The sequence below is a fragment of the Anomaloglossus baeobatrachus genome, chromosome 4 (assembly GCF_048569485.1).
Source record: "Anomaloglossus baeobatrachus isolate aAnoBae1 chromosome 4, aAnoBae1.hap1, whole genome shotgun sequence".
In the NCBI taxonomy this organism is placed as follows: domain Eukaryota; kingdom Metazoa; phylum Chordata; class Amphibia; order Anura; family Aromobatidae; genus Anomaloglossus; species Anomaloglossus baeobatrachus.
In genome coordinates this window covers 334,913,353-334,932,577 of record NC_134356.1, presented here as the reverse complement: position 1 = coordinate 334,932,577, position 19,225 = coordinate 334,913,353, and the positions used below count along the sequence as shown (strand labels likewise).

General features: G+C 43.3%; 1 protein-coding gene across 1 annotated transcript in view; it reads right to left on the bottom strand.

Moving 5' to 3' along the window:
- The window catches only part of KCND2 (potassium voltage-gated channel subfamily D member 2), a 642,239-nt gene that overhangs the window by 179,444 nt on the left and 443,570 nt on the right, over window positions 1-19,225 (bottom strand). Inside the window, exon 2 of the mRNA XM_075345046.1 lies at window positions 9,070-9,232. Within this exon, the coding sequence (XP_075201161.1) occupies window positions 9,070-9,232 (163 nt within the window). The remainder of the gene's footprint in view (window positions 1-9,069; window positions 9,233-19,225) is intronic.

Below are 19,225 nucleotides of genomic sequence, written 5' to 3'. Positions count from 1 at the left end.
CTAGCATTCGCCTCCCCTCCATTCCATTGAGGTGTGTGTGTGATCTGCTTCTCCTGCACCTGTGATGCTTCTACTTTAGTGGGAGTTTAGCTGTATCCTGGTAGAGCACTAGTTTTTGGCCTGGGCGATGTACACACTGCAGCCCAACTTGCTGTGAGTAATACCTGTGTAACAGTCCCTGTATACATTAGCATAGATAAAGGGATCTATAGAAAAAGTATTTCTAAAGATCATATATGATATGCTAATGAGCGCAGGGACTGGGTATCACTCCACCTGTGGAGAGCCGGACTATCTGAGCTGCGTCAACATCAGCCCCAGAGGAGAGCAACATCTCGCAGTGGCAGCTAATCCCTGGCCACACACCATGGGTGGCGCTGCAAAGCAAAACTCCCATCCCCCTTGCACCCTCTTTTCATGTAACCAACAGGGTCACGTAGCTGGATCAGGCCATTCACAGCAACCCCAAAATACAACTGGTCCGATGGCGAGTAGCCCTGCAGGCCCCGTGGGGTGTTACACTGCGCATGACTGGAAGAGGCGAGACTTCTGATAATGTGTAATGACCGTTGTCTGAGGCTGCAGCAACGGACAGGTAAGTGCGTCACTGCTGGTGATGAAGCTAGCAGTGGGCATTGAATGGCATGCTAGCATGCCCCTGTGGGCGTGCTACCATGCAAAGAGGGCAGAATGAGCGCAGGAACTAACAGCCTTGCAACCAGTCCCTGCCTGCGCTCATTAACATATCATATAGGATATTTAGAAATACTTTTTTAAAATATCCCTTTATTTATGCTACTATAGGATGGGACTGCTAAACAGGGATTAGCAATATGCACCCAGAACTGCTCGTGGTTCTGGGTACATATTGGACCTGACAGGTTCCCTTCACAGCTGTTTCAGTGGCTTCTCCCTTGCCATTTGTTCAGACTTGTGAAGTTATGCAAATTGGTGCTTGCAGATATCCTAGAGGGGCCACAGAACTCAGAGCATCAGCTTGGTTTTGTTTATACTGTGGCTGTTCGGGTCACATTATGGTTCAATGTTTCAAATATAAGAATACATTTCTAAAAAAAAAAGGAAAACGAGGAGACTCCAAAATGCAAAGATGCTAGTTCCAGTATTCTGAGATTGTCTCAAGGATACCTGAAACTGATGTTTGTACATGAGACAAAGTCTGGTTTTCTTTTTACGCCGGCATTTGTGGATTCAGGTTCTGCCTTGAATATAATTGATCATGATTGCTGCTGCATCGCTACATGGTCGCTGGTGAGCTGTCAAACAGGCAGATCTCACCAGCGACCAGTGAACAGCCCCCAGCCAGCAGCGACGTGCAAGCGACGCTGCGCTTGCACGGAGCTGCCGTCTGGAAGCTGCGGAGACTGGTAACTAAGGTAAACATCGGGTATGGTTACCCGATGTTTACATTAGTTACCAGCGCACAGCTGTGTGTGCAGGGAGCAGGGAGCCGCGCACACTGAGCGCTGGCTCCTTGCTCTCCTACCATAGCTACAGTACACATCGGGTTAATTAACCCGATGTGTAATGCAGCTACATGTTCAGAGAGCAGGGAGCCGCGCACACTGCTTAGCGCTGGCTCCTTGCTCTCCTAGCTGCTGTACACATCGGGTTAATTAACCCGATGTGTACAGCAGCTACATGTGCAGAGAGCCGGAGCCGGCAGCACAGGCAGCGTGAGAGCTGCAGAGGCTCGTAACTAAGGTAAATATCGGGTAACCACCTTGGTTACCCGATGTTTATCTTGGATACAGCTTACCTCAGCTGTCAGATGCCGGCTCCTGCTCGCTTCATTTGTCGCTCTCTCGCTGTCACACACAGCGATCTGTGTGTCACAGCGGGAGAGCGGCTTTGAAGAAAACGAACCAGGGTTGTGTGTAACGAGCAGCGATCTCGCAGCAGGGGCCAGATCGCTGCTCATTGTCACACACAGCGAGATCGCTAATGAGGTCACTGCTGCGTCACAAAAAGCGTGACTCAGCAGCGATCTCGGCAGCGAGCTCGCTGTGTGTGAAGCACCCCTTAGGCCTGCCATGGTTACTTACATAAAACCCTGTGATTAATTGGGAGACTCAAGAGATTAGGCCTTTTGGTGATTCTTTTCTGAATGTTTTTCGAGATTTTTGGCTTCCATGAGTACTTGCTCTTCAGAATTTATTCAGGACTTCTGTGATGTTCTTCAGTCGCATGGGTCATATGATTGTGATATTAACTTTGTACCACAAGCTAAAATACCTTAAACTTCTTTAATATTTCTTTTCCAGAGAGGAAGGTCTTGAAAGAGTATATTCAAAAGAGTCTGGCTAAGAGCATATGTGGCCTTCCACTTCAATAGTCACTATGGATTTCTTTTTTATAAAAAAAAAAGATGGAGGGTTTCATCCGAGCTTAGATTTTAGAGTGATCAAGAAAATCGCGCTTCACAATCCATACCATTTGCCCCTTATACCTGATCTTTTTAACCAATTATCTGGAGGAAAATGGTTTTCCAAACTTGACTTGAGAGGGGTATATAACCTTATATGTGGTCATCAGGGTGACGAATAAAAGACCACGTTCATTACACCTGCAGGATATTTTGTAAATTTGGTGATGCTGTTCGGGTTAACTAATGCTCTAGGAGTCTTTCAAAATTTCAGAAATTATATTTATCACTTTCTGACGGGTATATTTGTGGTAAGTTACCTGGATAGCATATTGATTTACTTGTGCGCTCAGGGGGATGATTGTGATTATGTCAGCCAGGTTCTCCAGGTTCCACGTCACAACGATTTATTTGATTAAAATACAAAAAACTGTAAATTTGAAGTACTGCAGGTGCAGTTCTTAGGACATTTGGTCTCAGCATCGGGGTTTCGGATGGACCCCATTAAGCTGCAAGCAGTCCTTGATTGGGTTCAACCAAGTTAGCTTGATAAAGTTATAAGAAAAAAACTCCAAAGGGCAACCATATTTATTGTAATGGGCATAAAAACAGTGTAACTGCAGCCATCACCACCACTCATATGAGAATATAAAGCAGGAGGAAGAACCGAGTTTAATGGTGCAAAAATTCATTTATTAGGGCATAAAAGTGACACATAAGGATAAAAACTGATATGAGGGCAACAAATGACCATGCACAAAAAGGGGATATTGATTCGGGCCAAAGCACATGAAAAGATGGTAAGAGTATCTGTGAGTGGAGGAAGGGAGTATAAAAGAGCCAACAAATTATATAAAAAAAACCACTTGCTCTGTATCTTTTATAGAGGAAAACTCCCACCAGCAAATCACATTGAAAGAGCAGAAAAAGCCCAGTTAAAGTGCCATGTGCAGACCAAATGCAAAGTGACAAGTGCAGTCAGGGGTTAACCATCAGAAGATCCCCCCCATCATCCTACCTACGTACGTTTCGCAGTATGTGGACCAAGCCACAGCAGAGCTTCTGAAGAATCAATATCCACTTTTTGTGCATGGTCATTTGTTGCCCTCATGTCTGTTTTTATCCTTATGTGTCACTTTTATGTCCTAATAAATGAATTTTTGCACCATTAAACTCGGTTCTTCCTCCTGCTTTATATAGCTTGATAAAGTTGCAGAAATTTCTTTACAGAATGCACCTAGGAAGGCTTGCAGATCAGAGATGACAGAGTGGCTTCTGTCCCATAGGAGATTAATCCAGGCGCGGGCCTCTCCTACTAGAAGAGACATCAGACTTACAGAAAACCCACACAATGTGTTTTTGACTTGCTTTAGATGGCTTTTTCTGCCAGGAGATGCAGATTTGGTGCAGAGATTTCTGCAACCAAATACTCAAAGTGCGCACATAGCCTAAGCTGGTAATCCGGCATTGAGTTCGAGTTGACCTGAGGTGAGTTCACTGCTTTCAATAAGTTCACCTGAGGTGAGTTCACCTGAGGTCATAGCTCGTGGTTTCCATGGTACCCCAGCTGTGACCTCAGGTGAATTCAATGCTAGATTATCGGATTAGGCTATGTGCGCACATTGAGTATTTGGTTGCAGAAACTGCTGCACCAAATCTGCATATCCTCCCAGAAAACCGCATCACAAACACAATGCATTTTTGACAAGTTTTTCTGGGAGGAGGTGCATCTTTGGTGTACAAATACACAACGTGCGCACATAGCTTAATCCAGTAATCCAGAATGGAGTTCAATAAATTCACCTGAGGTGTGTTCACTGAGTTCAATTAATTTATCTTAGATGAGCTCATCTGAGGTCACAGCTGAGGTACCGTGCAAACTGCCAGTTATGACCTCAGGTGAACTCACTGACATCACCACTCTCAGAGCTGTGCCTCTGTCAGTGTTCCCCACAGCCCACAGTGTTTAGTCACGTTATCTAATGTGACAAAGCACTGTGACCTCTGTAGCAGGGCTGGGATCATTGTGGTGGGGATTACGTCGGACCTGCAGGGATATTATGGGGATTAATAAATTGGAGAAAGAGGGTTTTTTTGTTGTTTTTTTAAATAAAGGATTATTTTCTCCTTGTTTTTATTTATTTATTTTTACAAACATGACTAGTAATAGGGGAGGGGGGGTCTCATAGACCCCTACCTATTACTAACCCAGGGATTCATGACAGCTATGATTTTTAATATTACCCCGATTGCCACCGCTCCATAGCAATCAGGATGAGCTGGGTAAATGCCAGAATTGGTACATCTAATGGATGCGTCAACCCTAGGGCGGCTGCAGGCTGTTATTTTTAAGCTGGGGAGGGCCAAATAACCATGGTCCTCCCCAGCTTGAGAATAGCAGCCCCAAGCTGTCTGCTTTATCTTGACTGGGTATCAAAATAAGGGGGGACCCAACACCAGTTTTTAAAATTATTTATTTAAATAATTTAAAAAAAATAGCCAAGTGCGGTCCCTTGCATTTTAATATGCAACCAAGATAAAGCACACAGCTGGGAGCAGAAGGCTCCAGCTGTATGCTTTATCTGCGCTTGGTATCAAAATACAGGAAGCCCTACACCATTTTTCCAATTATTTATTTATTTATTTTTACACTCCATTTCTTGACTCAACTAATCACAGACCCCAGCATAGAGGGTGGATGGGGAAGCCATGAATATCCATAGATGAGCGGACTCGTAAGTAGTGTGACAGCCTCATGGAAACTCCTGCTTTAATTAATAAATTGTCCTGCTTTAATACCCATTTTGTTTCCTTTTGCAGCCCTCTAACCCTTACTACCACCATTTTACAGAACTTATGATTGGGTCCCCATGGGGTTCGATGTCTGGGCTCAAGCTCAGGTCAAGTCCAGATCCGAATATCTGCATGTTTTCCCATCTCTAATGTCGAGCAGATCTTTCTACAGTACATATGAAAGACGAAGTTGAAGCTTCCTACTGCACATCCTCACCGGCACCTGTCTTAATACCATTCTTAACTTTTTAGGACAGGCTTCTGTCAGTACAGCCTCCATAGACAGGACAGGTGTGATTTGTTAATTGAAGGCATTTAAGAGTTTACTTACAATTACATTTCCTTTGGTAAATCCTGGAGAATGCCATAGAATCAATATGGTCTTAACTAACGATGGGTAAACTCACAGATAACAGGGACCAGCGGGTCTAACAGAGTTAAAAAAAACCACCCGGTTCCTGCCCGGGACTGATCCCGGTCATCTGACCAGATGCTGGTCTCCATATAAGTCTATGGGGACCAGAATACGGTGATTAAAAATAGTGGTAGAAGACATAGGGGGATAGTAGCAAGCGGGATGTACTTAACGAGGGGGGTACCCTATGCCAAATATTTTATTTATTTATTTTTATACCACAATAGATGTACATAGCATCTGTGATTGGAAGCTTTCAGCTGACATACTGCCACCCAGGGTGGGGGTGCATCTGACTGCAACCAATCACAGATGCAGGGAAAGCAGTACATATGCATGAAGGTAATGAGCGGTTCTGTAAGTGAATGAGCAACTGCTGGAGAAGTTACAGCTGTGCCGGGGACTTGGTAAGTACAGTTAGGTCCAGAAATATTTGGACAGTGACACAAGTTTTGTTATTTTAGCTGTTTACAAAAACATGTTCAGAAATACAATTATATATATAATATGGGCTGAAAGTGCACACTCCCAGCTGCAATATGAGAGTTTTCACATCCAAATCGGAGAAAAGGTTTAGGAATCATAGCTCTGTAATGCATAGCCTCCTCTTTTTAAAGGGACCAAAAGTAATTGGACAAGGGACTCTAAGGGCTGCAATTAACTCTGAAGGCGTCTCCCTCGTTAACCTGTAATCAATGAAGTAGTTAAAAGGTCTGGGGTTGATTACAGGTGTGTGGTTTTGCATTTGGAAGCTGTTGCTGTGACCAGACAACATGCGGTCTAAGGAACTCTCAATTGAGGTGAAGCAGAACATCCTGAGGCTGAAAAAAAAGAAAAAATCCATCAGAGAGATAGCAGACATGCTTGGAGTAGCAAAATCAACACTCGGGTACATTCTGAGAAAAAAGGAATTGACTGGTGAGCTTGGGAACTCAAAAAGGCCTGGGCGTCCACGGATGACAACAGTGGTGGATGATCGCCGCATACTTTCTTTGGTGAAGAAGAACCCATTCACAACATCAACTGAAGTCCAGAACACTCTCAGTGAAGTAGGTGTATCTGTCTCTAAGTCAACAGTAAAGAGAAGACTCCATGAAAGTAAATACAAAGGGTTCACATATAGATGCAAACCATTCATCAATTCCAAAAATAGACAGGCCAGAGTTTAAATTTGCTGAAAAACACCTCATGAAGCCAGCTCAGTTCTGGAAAAGTATTCTATGGACAGATGAGACAAAGATCAACCTGTACCAGAATGATGGGAAGAAAAAAGTTTGGAGAAGAAAGGGAACGGCACGTGATCCAAGGCACACCACATCCTCTGTAAAACATAGTGGAGGCAACGTGATGGCATGGGCATGCATGGCTTTCAATGGCACTGGGTCACTTGTGTTTATTGATGACATAACAGCAGACAAGAGTAGCCAGATGAATTCTGAAGTGTACCGGGATATACTTTCAGCCCAGATTCAGCCAAATGCCGCAAAGTTGATCGGACGGCGCTTCATAGTACAGATGGACAATGACCCCAAGCATACAGCCAAAGCTACCCAGGAGTTCATGAGTGCAAAAAAGTGGAACATTCTGCAATGGCCAAGTCAATCACCAGATCTTAACCCAATTGAGCATGCATTTCACTTGCTCAAATCCAGACTTAAGATGGAAAGACCCAGAAACAAGCAAGACCTGAAGGCTGCGGCTGTAAAGGCCTGGCAAAGCATTAAGAAGGAGGAAACCCAGCGTTTGGTGATGTCCATGGGTTCCAGACTTAAGGCAGTGATTGCCTCCAAAGGATTCGCAACAAAATATTGAAAATAAAAATATTTTGTTTGGGTTTGGTTTATTTGTCCAATTACTTTTGACCTCCTAAAATGTGGAGTGTTTGTAAAGAAATGTGTACAATTCCTACAATTTTTATCAGATATTTTTGTTCAAACCTTCAAATTAAACGTTACAATCTGCACTTGAATTCTGTTGTAGAGGTTTCATTTCAAATCCAATGTGGTGGCATGCAGAGCCCAACTCGCGAAAATTGTGTCACTGTCCAAATATTTCTGGACCTAACTGTATAGCCGACTTGGTTTATTATTATTTTGTCTTTATTTTTCCTTTACATTTTTGCATTATCTGAGTGCCAGATGTGGATCATTACCCAGAATTCCCTGATAATTCTGGGCCCAGGCTCAGCACTTGGGTACCTTTGTAAACCTTGCATTTTTGTAAATATTTTGTTATATCTTTTCATGAAAAAATACTGAAGAGATGACATTTTGAAACAATATAATGTAGTCAGTGTACAACTTGGATAGCAGTGTATAATTGATGTGCCCGCTAAATAACTCAATACACAGCCATTAATGTTTAAACTGCTGTCAACAAAAGTGAGTACACCTCTAAGTGAAAATGGACAAATTGTAATCAAAGTGTCAATACTTTGTGTGGCCACCATTATTTTCAAGTGCTCTCTTAACTCTCTTGGGCATGGAGTTCACTAGAGCTTCACAGTTTGCCACTGGAATTCTCTTCCACTACTTTATGACACATGAATGACACCATCTGAACCAAAAAAGTTTATCTTGGTCTCATTAGACAAAAGGACATAGTTCCAGTAATCCATGTCCTTAGTCTCCTTGTCTTCAGCGGGCTTTCTTGTCCATCATCTTTAGAGGAGGCTTACTTCTGGGACAACAGCCATATAGACCAATTTAATGCAATGTCCAGCATATGGTTTGAGCACTGTCAGGTTGAACTCCCATCCCAGCAATGCTGGCAGCACACATACGTCTATTTTGAAATGACAACCTCTGAACATAACACTAAGCACAAACACTCAACTTCTCTGGTCAACCACAATGACGCCTGTTGTTAGTGGAATCTGTTTTGTTAAATCACCATATGGTCTTGGCCACCATGCTGCAGCTCAATCTTCTTATAGCCTAGGCCATCTTTATGTAGAACAACAATTCTTTTTTTCAGATCCTCAGAGAATTCTTTGCCATGAGGTGCCATGTTGAACTTCCATTGACCACTATGAGATAGGGTGTGAGCGATAACACCAAATTTACCACACCTGCTCCCCATTCACACCTGAGACCTTCTGAGTAACATGACAACGGGGAGGGAAAATGGCTAATTGGGCCCAATTTGGCCATTTTCACTTAGAGATGTACTCACTGTTTATTTGCCAGTGGTTTAGACATTAATGGCTGTGCTGTTATTTAGAAGGCACACATTTACACTGTTATACAAGCTGTACACTGAAGATATGTCACTTTGATAGAATGTAAAGTAGTCAGTGTTGTCCCATAAAAAGATATAATACATTATTTTTTTTAAAAAGTGAGGGGTGTACTCACTTTTATGATGCCCTTTATGTCATATGGCAATTTCGTATCTTTCATATTAAAGATAAAATATACTGTGCACAATCACACAATTCCATTACCAGTACAATGACATTAGTCTTTTATTTTATTACCTTTTGCGCTCTTCGCTTGTCTGCTCGTTGGTTCTGGTGGTAGATCCTGCTGAAATTAGAGACTATAACAGGAACTGGTAATGCAATGACCAACACTCCACTCAGGGAACATATGGAGCCAAATATCTTCCCAGCTATAGTCTTTGGAACCATGTCACCGTACCTGCAGAAAACAAAACAACATATGTAGCTCATTCAGAAATCTGATCAACATGCAATTTAAATGCATAGAGCCACCGAACCAAAAAGAATCACATTTATCAATGTCTTCCTCATTCTGTGCTACACGAAAATCCAAAATGCAGCAGAACATAACAAATGTCAAAACAACCTATTAGTAAAAGAACTGGAACAATTATCTGTCTTGGAGCTGGAGTAATGAAATGCAGAACAGAAAGCAAAGGATATTGTGCCAAGTTTCCCATTTGGCAGATATCGATGGAGTTATTTGGTAGTAACATTGAACTTATATAGTATTTTACAGAAAAATCATTCCTATGTCAAAAGATGTTTCATAACCAGGTCTGATAATACTCATGGCCAACAAAAGGAAGAATGTATCTTGTTTAAACCAGTACTTCCGATTCCTTAAAAATATTAATTTTTCTTTATCTATCCAAAATAATATGTTAAAAAAAATCCATTTCCACTCTTATTTATGGCATATAACAAACATTTCGTGCATACACCATCTTTTTAAACAAACCCGACAGGAGTGAGAATGACATTCCATAATGCAGTGCATCAATTAAACCCTAATCACTGTAACATAGAACACACTATAGCCTAGCGTTAAATAGGCAAGAAATAAAGGAGCGATACATATTGAACTTATACATAAAGCCGCAATAAAGATGGCTAAGTTGTGTATAAACATTAATAATGACACGGTTATTAATATATTAAATGGAAATATAAGAATCACCAAACAGTTCCTATTGAAAACAGATAACAAAGGAAAATATAGTAAAGCTACTTTAGTTAAAGGAAACCTGTCAAATCAAAAAGGGTTAATCTGCAGGGTAATATAATTCTGAAGCTGTGTGGCCATTGCACTGGAAGCCCGGCTACTGGGAGGAAATTAACTTTAGTCCTTCTGGCAGCCTCGTGACTATAGTTATCACTCAGTACATAGTGAGTGGTGGATGTAACTGTGCCCTTTACACTGACTGATACCTAGTGTCACATTGAGGCACTACTAGGCTGGCTGTCAATCAATGCCAGCATATAGTTGCAGTCACTATTCTTCATGTACTGAGTGGTGACTAAAGCCACGCTGGCTGCACCCCTATGACTGACAGTACCTACAGTCAAACATAGTAGAAGCTCAAAGATGTTTTGCTGCTTCTGGCACTGGGTTCCTTGACTGTGTGCAAGGCATCATGATATCTGAAGATTAATATTTTGGCTCACAGCCTAGTGTCAGAAAGCAGAATTTGCATCCTAGGTCATGGGTCTTTTAGTAGGGCAATGACCCCAAACATACTTCAAGAAATGGATGAAAACAAGGCGCTTAAGTTCTAAAGTGGCCCGCAATGAGTCTGGATCTAAATCCCATTGAACACCAGTGGAGAGATCTTAAAATTGCTAGAGGAGAAGGCATTCTTCAAATATAAGACACGGACCAGTTTGCAAAGGAAGAGTACTCCAAAATTCCAGTTGAGAAGTGCAAGAAGCTTGTTGATGGTTATAGGGAGCAATTGATTATTATTTACCATTTATTCCAAAAGTATGCAACCAAATATTAAACTGAGGGTGCCAACACTTTTGTCAGGCCCATTTTGGGAGTTTTGTATGAAATTATTTCCCATTTGTCTTTTTTCCTCTGCTTTTTTTGTGTTGTTCCAATAAACACAAAGGAAATAAACATGTATAAAAAACCGTGTGTAACTGCAATAATATATGGAAGCTATTCTTTATTTTCTGGAACAATTTAAAGGGTGACAACACTTTCAGCATGACTTTACAGTATGTATATTACATAGATGGTCCATCGCTAAGGAGACTAATATTCTAATGCACTACATGGGGAAATGAGATTTATCCACCCATAATATTTCAATAAACATAAGCTAAGTCATTTTTCAATTACATATCAATTTCATATTAATGGGATATTGTGTAATAAACGTGGGTATCCAAAACATCTTTTGTGTAATGAGGCTTTCCCTTTTGAATCTGAAGATTGAGGGTGATCATAGTGGAACATTTAGCTGGTATACATAACCCACAGGGAAAAACCTGTCTAGAGCATCCTAACACTGTAAATATACATGTGAGTTTTAAAGAAGTAGTCGGAAGGCAAAAGTAAGCTATATAATAATACACTTGTATTAAAGATTCCTTACAATATACTAATGAGCCACAAACAGGAAGTTGATATCACCAACCGTTCCCATTTTATTTAGGTGTATCCATATAAATGGCACACCCTGTAGTTAGGGAATTTTTAATAGAAGTTTATTAGAAAATAGCTTAGATTACAGTATCAAATAGAGAGGGATTTACATAAAATGTACTCTTGCCTTCAGACCACCCCTTAATGCCATTGTGGTCAGATGTATTGAGATATTAGACATGATGCATGATATAAGAGAGTGTGAATATGAAAATTGTTTAGTTTATGTTGTATTGAAATAATATTGCTATATCTGATTTTCCTATATGGTGGGATGGAATATTAGACTCCTTAATCATGGTGCATCTAGATAATATGCACATACGAGGGGCTGCTGACAAGTCTTTGGCTTTAGCTAGAAAGCAACGAGATGATGAAACTTTACATTTATTCCACATGCTCCCCACTGATGTCAACACACTTCTTACATCAGTATTCCAAGTTCTGTAAGCCTAGCAAAAAGAAGGAATTTGGTTGTGCCTCAAAACCAGGCATCCGTAGCAGCCATGGCATCGGAAATGGTGTGAAATTTGGTACCCCTGAAGTATTTCTTCAGGTTTGGAAGTCACAGGGAGCTAGATATGGTGAGTAAGGTGGGTGGCGAAGGCGTTGTCTTGCAGGCACAAGATTCCTTTGGACAGTTTTCTACGCCTTTTGGCCTTCAGAGCTGCCTTCAATTGGTTCAAAAGTTCAATGTAATACCTTGCATTGATGGTGGAACCCTTTTAAAGGTAGTCCACTAGCAGCATGCCCTCCTTATCCCAGACCACAGACACCATTACCTTAGTGGCTGACTTTTGCACCCTGAACTTCTTTAGATGAGGAGAACCACTGTGCCTCCACTCTTTTGACTGCTCCTTGTTTTCAGGGTCATACAAATAAATCCGAATCTCATCCATAGTGACCAGTCGATCCAGGAAGATCTTATCAGTCTGGAAATTCTGACAAATGGACCGTGAAGTCTTCACTCGCATGCTTCTCTGATTTTTTGTCAAACATTTCGGGAACCACTTTGCAGATAGCTTCCTCATGTCCAAGTGTTCATGGATAATGACACAAACACATTCACGGGAAATCCCCATGATGTCTGCTATTGCTTTAGCTATAATTTGTCGATTCTCCAGTATGAGGTTGTGTACAGCATTGTCGGAACAACAACCACTCACGGTCATCCAGGATGGTCCTCATCATTGGTGCTGAAGTGGCCCTTTTTAAACTTGGCAACCCAGTTCTTAACTGTGGAATATGAAGGACATTGATCCCCCAATGTCTGCGACATATCACCATGAATATCCTTTGTAGACTTTCCTTTCAGAAACATCACTCCTCTGCTCTCAGTTGCTGTGAATAGAATATCACATTAAACTCCGCCATTTTGTTTTCCCATGTGCGTGCAGCACTGTTGCCATAAGCAACAAACAAAAAATTTTAAAAACATGTATTAGACACATAAGGCTTTCATGTGATGTAACATTTGTTACCATAGAAACAAAAAAGATCACAAAGCCAAAGACTTATCAGCAGCTCCTCGTATAACCCTATACCCATGTCTTTTCCAAAAGAAACTATTTAACTAACATGGCTTTAATACTTTTGCCTATTTTCACTATCTAAATACACGCTTCAGAGAGGAAAAAGACGAACTCTATTGACGTATTATTGGTAGCAACCCTAAATGTCAATATCATACCTTGCCACATGACTTAAGATAAAAAAAAACAAACCAGACACTCTAAGTGCAGATATGTTTCTAGTGTTCTTCCCTCATTGGTCTCAGGAAATTTAAATATTTCAGTTAATTTAAAGGGGTTATCTGGCTTATTTTGACTTTTTCTTGTTATTTCCCGATCGGGTTACATTGACGTGAGGTCACTCAGTTCAACGAGGTCATCTGAGGTCAGGTTACCTGCGGTCACAGGTGGACCACAATTAACATCAGTGATGTTATCACTCAGCGCTTCCAATCACAGCAAGAGAGACAGAAGCCGGCGCTGATTATAAGTGGGGCTCGCATGGCATCACACCTTCATGTGAACCCTGGCACCACTAGCCTGTACACTGCTGGAACCATGATGACTGCGGAGGTGAGTATAGGCTTTTTAGTTTACCAGAGGGAAACATGTGGAATCAGAAGAGGTTGTCCTAGTAATGAACAACCCCATTAAGAATGACTACACGAAATACATAATTAAAAATAAATAATTTCTCTGTAACAGTAATAATAAAAATGTGTTTGAGATGTCATTTAGATGTTTAAAATGAGGCAAGAGAGACTGTTAGCTCTGACTATGATGACACAAGGCAGAAACTATCATTAGTTCATCATCCTTATAGTTAGGTTTTAGTTATTAAGAACAGAAAATAGACAAGGTCAAATATGATCATAAAACACTGTTCACAACTTTGAGGATGATTCAGTTTTCTTTTATAGGTCAGCCAATCTACTAATTTAGTAGCAAGTCAGCGGTGTTCATATAGATCCAGTTATCTTGTCTACATAACAACCATTTTATCTTGTTCAGTTTATCAATGATTTATTGTCTTTCTACCTTTTCTCACCTCAAACCCACATGTAAAGCTCTTCCTTCAGACATATTATACCTGTGTCTATGTGTATAGTGTAACTGTATAATATCTAACAAAAAAAACAGAAATCTATAGTATAAGCGTAAGGCCGGGGCCACACGGGGATTACTGCGATCCTGGTATGACACTCGGCTCACACTGGCAGTACAGCGGGAGCCCAGTGTCATGCGAGTGTCACTGCGACGGAGGCCCAATTGTGCAGACGGACCACAGCTGTGGGGGGTGGGCCGGCTCTGAGGAGGGGCGGGTAGGCATGGAGGAGAGGGAGGGATTTATCTCCCTCTCTCCTCTGTAGCCGGCTATTGCCATTCTTGCTCTGAACTCGTATTACACCGGTGTACCGAGAGTGCAGTGTGATTTTTCTCTCGCCCCATAGACTTGAATGGGTGCGAGAGAAACAAGGATCGCATTACACCTGCAGCATGCTGCAATTGTTTTCTCGGTCCGATTTAGGGCTGAGAAAATAATCGCCCATGTGTGCTGACACAGGCTAATATTGGTCCGAGTGGAATGCGATGTTTTATCACACTCCACTCACACTGATTTTCATGCCGTGAGTCTTAGGCCTAACAATTTAAGACATAAGCCATGTCTGCAATGAGAAACGTTTACAGCTTACAATATTAAATATACCTATCTATTTTCAATTTGAAACTATAAAATTGATCTATTTTCTATATAAATGCCCAAAAAGAAAAACTGAATGGCAGCATTTACTCAGCATGGAAACAAATAAAAAATAGGTATCTGATGGAAACAGCCTCTGAGGACCATCAATGGTCTCTTCATACTTCTGGATCATATATTTTTTTAATTATTCCATTATTAAATAGGAACTAAGTCATCATTGGATATTTCAAACAGCAGGTAAGACTATGCAGTGGAGCACTTATGACCAGGGACCTGAAAAGACCTTATCTTATGTAAATTTATTTTCATGCACTATGTTTAAAAATGATGTTTCTGAAGCAACATGCCCAGCAGATGGCATAATGAACGATTTACCCCTTCACGACCGCGGGCCGTAAAATTACGTCCTATTTTAACGTGACTTAACGACCAGGGACGTAATTTTACGGCCTAAACTTCATTTGATTGCCGTGGCCATAGCAACGGCTTTCAAATGATGTCCCCTGCTGTTTCTTACAGCAGGGGACCTTTGCTTGACCCCAGGGGGGGCGGCATCGCCACCCCCTATCGACGATCGATGTGATTGGCTGTTCAAATCTGAACCGCCAACCACATCGATCGCACTAATTTCGGCAAAAATAATGCCCGAATTAGTGCGATCCTGTGAGATCCAGCTATGAGATGCCGCAGCTGCAGCAGCATATCATAGGTGGACCTCAAACATGCCGCCCCCAGCCCCTGCAGCACTGATTGGAGCGATCGTGCTATGACGCGCAATCGCTCCAATCAGTGTGCAGTGGGGCGGTCTGATCTGCCGGTGGCCGCCCTCCCCAGGCCTGTGCTGGCCTGTGAGCCCTCCCCCAACATGTCTGCAGCGTGGAGTGGCTGGTACTTTTGGTACCACGCCACCGCTGCTGCTGCCGCCGCCGCCTCTGATGTCTCCGCCGCTGCAGCTCTAATGGTAAGTATTCCGCTCCCTGCGCGCTCCCGTGAAGGCCCCTGCGCGCTCCCGTGAAGGCCCCTGCGCGCTCCCGTGAAGGCCCCTGCCCGTGCCCCCCCCGATCTGCCCCCCTACGCCCCGATCTGCCCCCCCCCCCGGCATCCCGATCTGCTACCACCGCTGCTGCTGCAAAGTGAGTACTGTGCTCACTTTGCAGCCCGTGCGCGCTCCCGTGGTGCCCCTGCGCGCTGCCGTGATAGCCCCTGCCGTGCCCCCCCCGCGATCTGCTCCCCCCAACCACCCCCCCCCCCCCCGACATCCCGATCCGCTCCCCCCGCGATCTGACTGCCTCCCCCATTATTTCTATTCTGCTTCTGCAGCTCCCTCTCCGGTCTCCCCCTCTGCTCTCCCCCCCTCCCCCTCTGCTCTCCCCCCCTCCCCCTCTGCTCTCCCCCTCTGCTCTCCCCCCTCCCCCTCTGCTCTCACCCCCCCCCTTCCCCCCTCTCCCCCTCTGCTCTCCCCCGACGTCCTCTTACCTGTCTTCACCGGCCTGATCACATCTGCGTCCATCGCTGGGTCCTTCCTGGGCATTCTGCTGATCTGCCTGCTGCTCCTGTAAAGCTGTCCATCTCTCTGCCATCTGTTCCTCTGCAGCTCTTCTGGTCAGTGATCCTCCTGCTAGTCCTGTGGGTACTGTGAGTATAACTTTTTTTTTTTTTTCCGTATCCCCTGTCCATTTTTACACCTCATCCGTCCGTGCGTCCCGCCAAGCGCTGATCAGGGATGCAGATAACGGATCTGCATCCCTGCTCAATTTTTGGCGTGACTTTTTTTTCTGTATCCCCGACGCTTTTTGTATCGCATCCGTCCGTGCGTCCCGCCAAGCGCTGATCAGGGATGCAGATAACGGATCGGCATCCATGGTCAATTTTTGGCGTGACTTTTTTTTCCGTATTCACGACGCTTTTTGTATCGCATCCGTCCGTGCGTCCCGCCGAGCGCTGATCAGGGATGCAGATAACGGATCGGCATCCCTGCTCAATTTTTGGCGTGACTTTTTTTTCCGTATCCCCGACGCTTTTTGTATCGCATCCGTCCGTGCGTCCCGCCAAGCGCTGATCAGGGATGCACATAACGGATCGGCATCCATGGTCAATTTTTGGCGTGACTTTTTTCCGTATTCACGACGCTTTTTGTATCGCATCCGTCCGTGCGTCCCGCCGAGCGCTGATTAGGGATGCAGATAACGGATCGGCATCCCTGCTCAATTTTTGGCGTGACTTTTTTCCGTATTCACGACGCTTTTTGTATCGCATCCGTCCGTGCGTCCCGCCGAGCGCTGATTAGGGATGCAGATAACGGATCGGCATCCCTGCTCAATTTTTGGCGTGACTTTTTTCCGTATTTGCGACGCTTTTTGTATCGCATCCGTCCGTGCGTCCCGCCAAGCGCTGATCAGGGATGCACATAACGTATCTGCATCCATGGTCAATTTTTGGCGTGACTTTTTTTTTTACGTATCCCCGACGCTTTTTTTTATCGCATCCGACCGTGCGTCCTGCAGCGGCCGATCAGTGCACTGCGTCTGTGCGTTTGAAAAGTCAAATGGCGCTCCTTCTCTTCTGAGCCCCGCCATGCGCTCAAACAATTACTTTCCACCACATATGAGGTATCTGCGTACTCAGGAGAAATTGCACAATACATTTTATGGTGCATTTTTTCCTGTTACCCTTGTGAAAAAAAAGCTACCTAGTTGAAGCAACCGTTTTGTGGTAAAAAAAAAAAAATTCTTTTCACGGCTCAACGCTATAAACTTCTGTGAAGCCCCCAGGTGTTCAAAGTGCTCACCAAACATCTAGAAAAAATATTTGAGGGCTCTAGTTTCCAAAATGGTGTCACTTGTGGGGGAGCTCCACTGTTTAGGCACCATAGGGGGTCTCCAAACGTGACATGGCGTCCGCTAATGATTCCAACCAATTTTGCTGTCAAATGGCGCTCCTTCTCTTCTTAGCCCCGCCATGCGCCCAAACAATTACTTTCCACCACATATGAGGTATCTGCGTACTCAGGAGAAAATGCACAATACATTTTATGGTGCATTTTTTCCTGATAGCCTTGTGAAAAAAAAAGCTACCTAGTTGAAGCAACCGTTTTGTGGTAAAAAATTTTTTTTTTTTTTCACGGCTCAACGCTATAAACTTCTGTGAAGCCCCCAGGTGTTCAAAGTGCTCACCAAACATCTAGAAAAATTATTTGAGGGCTCTAGTTTCCAAAATGGTGTCACTTGTGGGGGAGCTCCACTGTTTAGGCACCATAGGGGGTCTCCAAACGTGACATGGTGTCCGCTAATGATTCCAACCAATTTTGCTGTCAAATGGCGCTCCTTCTCTTCTGAGCCCCGCCATGCGCCCAAACAATTACTTTCCACCACATATGAGGTATCTGCGTACTCAGGAGAAAATGCACAATACATTTTATGGTGCATTTTCTCCGGTTACCCTTGTGAAAAAAAAAGCTACCTAGTTGAAGCAACCGTTTTGTGGTAAAAAATTGTTTTTTTCTTTTCACGGCTCAACGCTATAAACTTTTGTGAAGCCCCCAGGTGTTCAAAGTGCTCACCAAACATCTAGAAAAAATATTTGAGGTCTCTAGTTTCCAAAATGGGGTCACTTGTGGGGGAGCTCCACTGTTTAGGCACCATAGGGGGTCTCCAAACGTGACATGGCGTCCGCTAATGATTCCAACCAATTTTGCTGTCAAATGGCGCTCCTTCTCTTCTTAGCCCCGCCATGCGCCCAAACAATTACTTTCCACCACATATGAGGTATCTGCGTACTCAGGAGAAAATGCACAATACATTTTATGGTGCATTTTTTCCTGTTACCCTTGTGAAAAAAAAAGCTACCTAGTTGAAGCAACCGTTTTGTGGTAAAAAAAATTTTTTTTCTTTTCACGGCTCAACGCTATAAACTTTTGTGAAGCCCCCAGGGGTTCAAAGTGCTCACCAAACATCTAGAAAAATTATTTGAGGCCTCTAGTTTCCAAAATGGGGTCACTTGTGGGGGAGCTCCATTGTTTAGGCACCTCAGGGGGTCTTCAAACCCGACATGGCGTCCGCTAACAGGTGCAGCTAATTTTGCACTCAAAAATTCAAATGGCGCTCCTTGCCTTCCGAGCACTGCTGTGTGTCCAAACATTTGATTTCCACCACATATGAGGTATCTGCGTACTCAGGAGAAAATGCACAATACATTTTATGGTGCATTTTTTCCTGTTACCCTTGTGAAAAAAAAAGTTACCTAGTTGAAGCAACCGTTTTGTGGTAAAAATTTTTTTTTTTCTTTTCACGGCTCAACGCTATAAACTTTTGTGAAGCCCCCAGGGGTTCAAAGTGCTCACCAAACATCTAGAAAAATTATTTGAGGCCTCTAGTTTCCAAAATGGGGTCACTTATGGGGGAGCTCCATTGTTTAGGCACCTCAGGGGGTCTTCAAACCCGACATGGCGTCCGCTAATGAGTGCAGCTAATTTTGCGTTCAAAAATTCAAATGGCGCTCCTTCCCTTCCGAGCTCTGCCGTGCGCCCAAACAATTGATTTTTAC